General features: G+C 40.8%; 1 protein-coding gene across 6 annotated transcripts in view; it reads left to right on the top strand.

Annotated features, from left to right (window-relative positions):
• The window catches only part of LOC115221265 (titin-like), a 429926-nt gene that overhangs the window by 185528 nt on the left and 236512 nt on the right, over positions 1–7886 (top strand). For all 6 annotated transcript variants that reach the window (XM_036510967.1, XM_036510965.1, XM_036510966.1 and 3 more), the window contains exon 2: positions 4257–4559. In XM_036510967.1, coding sequence (XP_036366860.1) covers positions 4257–4559 — 303 coding nt within the window. The remainder of the gene's footprint in view (positions 1–4256; positions 4560–7886) is intronic.

The raw sequence follows: 7886 nt of genomic DNA, 5'->3' as shown, positions 1-7886 counted from the left end.
AGAGTGATTTTTTTGATTCAATTCAATTTTTATTGGCTCAAAAAGCAAAAGCAAGGCCATGTAGGGAGAGAGGGAGTTATGTACAGGGAGGGTGGTCATACAAAGAGTTCAGGCCATTTCTGGTCAAGAGAGACTTTGAACCGAGCGGTCATCGGCATCTTCACTATCTCTTCATCTCTATATGTAATGTTATCAAATACGGAGGCGTACTTGCCAGGCAAAGTGATTTGATCAGAGACAGTGTGTTGGAAGCAAAAAATGATTACGATGTGATAGACACATTGCTATTCATTCAGGAAGACACCGATAAATACGATAAACAAGTACTGGGGTTGATTTGTTCAACTAAAACCCTTCAAAGCGGTGCTCAAGCATGGACGCAGTCAAATGGCTGAAACAAGTATGAGATAAAAAGATTAACGTAATATACCCGTCATCTCAAGCGAAACTCTGGAAAATTTTCATCGAAGTTCAGGCCATTTCTGGTCAAGAGAGACTTTGAACCGAGCGGTCATCAACATCTTCACTATCTCGTCCGGCAGCTTATTCCACGGATCTGCAACCCGGACGGAGAAAGCCCCTCTCCTTTGAAGGTGATTTCGTTTTATAAGGCTTGTTTTGTTGGTCCAAGACCTATATTGTTGGGTGTGGAGGCGCAATGGCCCAGTGGTTAGGGCAGCGGACTCGCGGTCGTAGGATCGCAGTTTCGATTCCCAGACCGGGCGTTGTGAGTGTTTATTGAGCGAAAACACCTAAAAGCTCCACGAGGCTCCGGCAGGGATGGTGGTGATCCCTGCTGTACTCTTTCACCACAACTTTCTCTCACTTTTACTTCCTGTTTCTGTTGTACTTGTATTTCAAAGGGCCGGCCATGTCACTCTCTGTGTCACGCTGAATATCCCCGAGAACTACGTTAAGGGTACACGTGTCTGTGGAGTGCTCAGCCACTTACACGTTAATTTCACGAGCAGGCTGTTCCGTTGATTCGGATCAACCGGAACCCTGGTCGTCGTAACCGACGGAGTGCTTCCATATTGTTGGGTGCATAAATTCATTAGTAGATGGAAGTTAAGTGTTACCTGTCTGAGAACATCATGTGACAATGTTTGTCAGGAGATTGCACAACAAATAAAATTTTTGTAACGCTGCATTCAAATTCACAAGCGTAACCATTTCCTCTGTCATTTCCTGTCAACCTGGGATTAGTTTAAGGAATTTGCATAATGAATTTCTTTCTTTGTTTTGTTTTTAGGAAAAAGAAAAAAAAAATTTTTTTTTCTTAATTAAATTATAAACAGCTGCTTTTAAATAAACTCAGTTAATTGTTGACGGAGGTGGGCGTAGAATTTTGGTTAAAAATTCTGCTAACTAAAACAAGGCAAGTGAAATTCTGAAATATAATGAATCAATCCTGACCCAGACGTATTAAAATGCAGACATTCACATAATCACACCCCAAAGCACAAATTGTTTCTTCTCAGATTGGAAACTGCAAGGTTGTGTGGTTTCAAATCCCAAAGGTTTTCAGCTTCATTGCACTAACTTGGCCTTATTCAGTTTTAGAAGATGATGCTCACACGTTTAATATAGAGGACTCTCAACAGGGTCTGCTTCTTTTTTTTTTGTTCTTTTTTTTTTTCTTAATTAAAATTACATGGACACAGGCTCATCTGTGTGGTTAAGGGGTTTACTTAACGACCAGATGGTTTTTAGGTTCAATCTGCATAGACCCTTGGCTTTGCGCTTTGGATCTTCTACCATTGACTACCAGATATATAATATGTAGTAGTAGTAGTAGTAGTGCTGGTAGTAGTAGTGGTGGTGGTAGTAGTAGTGGTGGTAGTAGTAGTAGTGGTGGTAGTAGTAGTAGTGCTGGTAGTAGTAGTGGTGGTGGTAGTAGTAGTGGTGGTAGTAGTAGTAGTGGTGGTAGTAGTAGTGGTGCTGGTAGTAGTGGTGCTGGTAGTAGTAGTGGTGGTAGTAGTAGTAGTGGTGGTGGTAGTAGTAGTGGTGATAGTAGTAGTGGTGGTGGTAGTAGTAGTGCTGGTAGTAGTAGTAGTGGTGGTGGTAGTAGTAGTGGTGGTGGTAGTAGTAGTGGTGGTGGTAGTAGTAGTAGTGCTGGTAGTAGTGGTGCTGGTAGTAGTAGTGGTGGTGGTGGTAGTAGTAGTGGTGCTGGTAGTAGTGGTGGTGCTGGTGGTAGTAGTGGTAGTAGTAGTAGTGGTGGTAGTAGTAGTAGTGGTGGTAGTAGTAGTAGTAATCCTTTCTACTAAAAACACAAGGCCTGAAATTTGGGAGGAGGGCACCAGTTGATTATATCGACCCCAGTGTCTCGCTGGTACTTAATTTATCAAACTCAGAAGGTAGCAGCAGATGAAATAGATATTTCTTTACTACCCACAAGGGGCTACACACAGAGGGGATAAACAAGGACAGACAAACGGATTAAGCCGATTATATCGACCCCATTGCGTAAATGGTACTTATTTAATCGAACCCGAAAGGATGAAAGGCAAAGTAGACCTCGGCGGAATTTGAACTCAGAACGTAACGGCAGATGAAATACCTATTTCTTTTACTACCCACAAGGGGCTAAACACAGAGGGGACAAACAAGGACAGACAAACAGATTAAGCCGATTATATCGACCCCAGTGCGTAAATGGTACTTATTTAATCGACCCCGAAATCGATGAAAGGCAAAGTCGACCTCGGCGGAATTTGAACTCAGGACGTAACGGCAGACGAAATACGGCTACGCATTTCGCCCGGCGTGCTAACGTTTCTGCCAACTCGCCGCCTTATCACACTGAATAATGTTGGTGTTTAATATGCTCCTCTGCTCGACTTCCACCGTTACACGAAACTGTATAGAAAGTTGGAGTTCAGCTGCATAACTGAAGCCCTACATGCATGCGTATAGAGCAGTGGTTTTCAACCAGGGTTCCGTCAGTACAGTCCAGGGGTTCCACCAAGAAGTTACAAAACTGCTAAAATCGACAGTAATTTTTAAGTCCTCTGTGCAGATATGTGTGCATAAGACTATTAAATTATTGCACAGGGGTTCGTTGAGCCAGTGGATTGTTTACTTGGGGTTCCGCTCCAGCAAAAAGTTTGAAAAGCACTGGTATAGAGGCTCAGTCGTAAAAATGATCTTTTCTGAACATACATAGGTGCAGGAGTGGCTGTGTGGTAAGTAGCTTGCTAACCAACCACATGGTTCCGGGTTCAGTCCCACTGCGTGGCATCTTGGGCAAGTGTCTTCTGCTATAGCCCCGGGCCGACCAAAGCCTTGTGAGTGGATTTGGTAGACGGAAACTGAAAGAAGCCCGTCGTATATATGTATATATATATATATATATATATATATATATATGTGAGTTTGTGTGTCTGTGTTTGTCCTCTTAGCATTGCTTGACAACCAATGCTGGTGTGTTTACATCCCCGTCACTTAGCGGTTTGGCAAAAGAGACCGATAGAATAAGTACTGGGCTTATAAAGAATAAGTCCCGGGGTCGATTTGCTCGACTAAAGGCGGTGCTCCAGCATGGCCGCAGTCAAATGACTGAAACAAGTAAAAGAGTAAAAGAGTATACAGACACTGAGAGTTTTTGCCACAGGCTTTTATGTAATAACCATAGAGACTTGCTTTGTTCCCTTCGAAATCATAAATCCCATACAAAGAGTTCTCTCCCTTAGAAAGGAGACTAAGAAATAACTTCTTAGTTGTGTTCACGGCAATTATGTCTAGTTGTGGTCACAGCAGTTAGAATGTCTGGATCTTTTCTGTTTGAACGGCAGCTTTTTCTAGCGGTGTCATATGAAATTGTCACCCATAATTATGACCCTAGTATCGATCTATTGCATTTCAATCTGTTTTAGGGTTAGGGGTGGGGGAAGGGTATCTTTTTTTCTTCACAAATGTAAATAAACCCAATCTGTTTCTTAAACGAGGGGCATATTCACACGGCACAGAATGTTTTCACCTCAATAGACGTCATTGATTGGTTGAAATTGAAGAAAAAACAACAACAAATATTTACAAACTATAGAATTTTCTCAATAAAGCCAAGAGAAAAAGATGTTTTATAAACACATTCTACCAGTATACGAAGTTTAAAAGTGTTTAGTTACGTGGAAATTATTAAAAAAAAACTGCCGTTCAAACCGAAAAGATCCGAATGTCTAGTTGTGTTCAATGCAAGAATGTTAATTTGTGTTTTAGTGTAATTAAAATTTTACTTTTTCTTTTGTTTTTTGCAGTTTATATTATCTATGGCCAAACCTGGCTATGCCCACCAGCTGACCAATCCGTCCCTGTGGGATCTAATGTAACATTATGCTGTATCACGAATAACGAATGTGAAGTGTTTTGGATAAGGGATAACAATATGATCATCCGCAACATGACAATAGTTACTTCATTAAACAGGAATCGTTACAAGGCTCTTAGAAACGGCGAGTTTATGATAATAAATGTAACAGAAGCAGACGATAATGTCTATGCCTGCAACTGTATGACATCTTCAGATGTAATCAATGGAAAATTAAAACTGAATGTTTTGCGTAAGTAAATTTTACTTTCTAGTTCATCATCATTACTTACATATTCGCTAACATTATCCTCATGTTCCTTCATGTTTTCTATCACTCATGAACGTCATCTCCATTTTTATGTTAACTTGCAGTATCACCCGGCGTTGCTCGGGTTTGTTTCGACCTTTTAGAATTGGAATTTTTGAAAAGTAAACATTTTGCATTATGTAGCTTGTTATTCTCTTTAAGTGAACATTTTCCTGGTTGAACTACACCGAAAAATGGCGACACAGCAGTCAAAAAATCGTATGAAATAGGGATTTTCATAGAAGAAAAAAAAAGCACCTTTTTGATGTAAATAATTTTTGGTGTTAGCATGGTCCGATTTGAATTTTTTTTCTTCTACGGAAGGAAGAGCAAGCCTTCTTCTGTCATGCTCTCAATTTTGATCAACTTGCGCTGCAGGGTCTCGGAGGAGATAGTGTTAGTTGAAGGCTACCAAACCTGCCATACACAGACAACTTCAGCTTTATATATATATAGATATTACCATCAACAGAAAAGCTCCTTTGCAGTCAAGTCTCACGAATCTGCTACAAATAGCTGAATCTCCTTCAACCCACATCCTATAATGGAGGTGGGGGTCGAAGAACTTTTTTACCCAAGTAACCCAAAATATATCTATTTATGCTGGTTGCCAAGTGGCGATGGAGGGTCAAACATAGACACAAAACACACGCACATATATACATCTGATGAGATTCTTTCAGTTTCCATCTACCAAATCCACTCACAAGGCTCTGGTTGGCCCAACACTTGCCCAAGTGTTATTTATACCCACTTCATTTGAAAGGAAGAAAATCATAGATTCTTTGAATTCAAAAGATTTATTGAATCTATTTATATGGAGAATACAATTATGAATATAAAACAAATACAATGAAATACACTAATATCCTCATTATGAAACGGAAGAATTTTTCTAGAAACTTTTTCACTTCAGGTTTTGGAGAAATGGTGCTGTTTCATTTTTGTTACAATTACATCAAAATTGGAAGGCGGCGAGCTGGCAGAAACGTTAGCACGCCGGGCGAAATGCGTAGCCGTATTTCGTCTGCTGTTACGTTCTGAGTTCAAATTCCGCCAAGGTCGACTTTGCCTTTCATCCTTTCGGGATCGATAAATTAAGTACCAGTTACGCACTGGGGTCAATATAATCGGCTTAATCCGTTTGTCTGTCCCCTCTGTGTTTAGCCCCTTGTGGGTAGTAAAGAAATAGGTATTTTGTCTACCGTTACGTTCTGAGTTCAAATTCCGCCGAGGTCAACATTGCCTTTCATCCTTTCGGGGTTGATAAATTAAGTACCTGTTACGCACTGGGGTCGATATAATTGACTTAATCCGTTTGTCTGTCCTTGTTTGTCCCCTCTGTGTTTAGCCCCTTGTGGGTAGTAAAGAAATAGGTATTTCGTCTGTCTTTATGTTCTGGGTTCAACTTTCGTCGAGGTCGACTTCGCCTTACATTTCATCCTTTCGGGGTTGATAAATTAAGTACCAGTTGCGTACTGGGGTCGATCTAATCGACTAACCCCTCCCTAAATATTTCGGGCCTTGTTGCTAGAGTAGATAAGAACGACAGAGAAATTTGGATACAGTCTTCAGGGTCCAATCAATTACTCTGCTTTGTTCATTAGCGTGGAAAATCCTTGATTGCAAAGGTACGTTGTTGTCAAAGGCAGTCGCTTTTTGACTGCCTCCTTATGCCAAAAGAGAAAATTTCTGTCATAACAAAGGCTCACGGTTTTTTTTTTATATATAACTAGCAGTATCGCCCGGCGTTGCTCGGGTTTGTAAGGGAAATAACTATATAAGCATTTTTAGAGAGTTACTTCCTTTATAGATGCCAATTCGGGCTTTCTTAGCCATTTCTGTTTTGGTGTCTTCAAGCCATGAAGTCGTTGTTCTAAAAGAACGCTGGTCTCCTTGACAACGCTTTACGACGTTGATTTCCTTACACTCCCTTCCCCACAGCTTCACGAGGGAGAGAAGAAGGGGGAGAAGCAAACAGGTGCAGGTGTGACCATGGACGCCAACTCCGCCGCCATCGACACACGAAAAATTATGCATTAAAATGGAATAAAAAATGATGTTAAATTATTTTTTAAATCGTAGACTCATCGTAGACGCGCGCTAATACTCAGACGGGCTCGATATGAATTACGACTATAAGATACCCGAATTTGGTTAAACTGCACCGCAAAATGTGGGAGTAGTTAGGAATCTAAATCGAAGGGGACAGACACTCACACAACTACAGTTTTATATATATAGATTTTAATTACGTCTGACGAGTTCGCATTAGCCCCCAAAATTTTCATTTTTACCCCATTTGGGGTAATGTCTTATGTATTTAAATGATGACGATTGTCACTATTGGATGCCTTTCGTCACAATGAGGCAAAACAACAACATACACCATTTTTATCATTACCTAATTTACCAAATCTATTATCTATTTCTTTACTACAAACAAGTTGGCTAAACACAGAGAGGACAAACAAGGACAGACAAACGGATTAAGCCGATTATATCGACCCCAGTGCGTAACTGGTACTTAATTTATCGACTCCGAAAGGATGAAAGGCAAAGTCGACCTCGGCGGAATTTGAACTCAGAACGTAACGGCAAGACGAAATACGGCTACGCATTTCGCCTGGCGTGCTAACGTTTGTGCCAGCTCACCGCCAAATTTATTATTATCATCGTCGACATCACCATCACTATACTATGATTCAGAGTCGAAACTCATTTGTACCTATTTCTTTATTACCCACAAGGGGCTAAACACAGAGGGGACAAACAAGGACAGACATAGGTATTAAGCCGATTACATCGACCCCAGTGCGTAACTGGTACTTATTTAATCGACCCCGAAAGGATGAACGGCAAAGTCGACCTCGGCGGAATTTGAACTCAGAACGTTATGGCAGACGAAATACGGCTACGCATTTCACCCGGCGTGCTAACGTTTCTGCTAGCTCGCCGCCAAATCTATTATTATCATCGTCGACATCACCATCACTATACTATGATTCAGAGTCGAAACTCATTTGTATCCGAAGGCTGTAACCCAATAACGAGTTAAATGTTATAGTTTTCTCCCTTTATCAGGAGTTGTGTCCCCTGGTTCATACACTCCTGATAGGTTTCAAGCGTGTAAATCACTCGAGACTAATTTTAGGTGAAAGGTTGTATCGAAATGGTTAAAAACCAAAGCGGTGAGCTGGTAGAAACGTTAGTATGCCGGACAAAATGATTAGCGACATTTCTTCCGGCTTTACTTTCCAAGTCAAAATT

This window comes from Octopus sinensis, linkage group LG18 (assembly GCF_006345805.1).
Source record: "Octopus sinensis linkage group LG18, ASM634580v1, whole genome shotgun sequence".
In the NCBI taxonomy this organism is placed as follows: domain Eukaryota; kingdom Metazoa; phylum Mollusca; class Cephalopoda; order Octopoda; family Octopodidae; genus Octopus; species Octopus sinensis.
The sequence above is the reverse complement of the archived record's forward strand: the minus strand, read 5'-3'. Positions and strand labels throughout refer to the sequence as shown.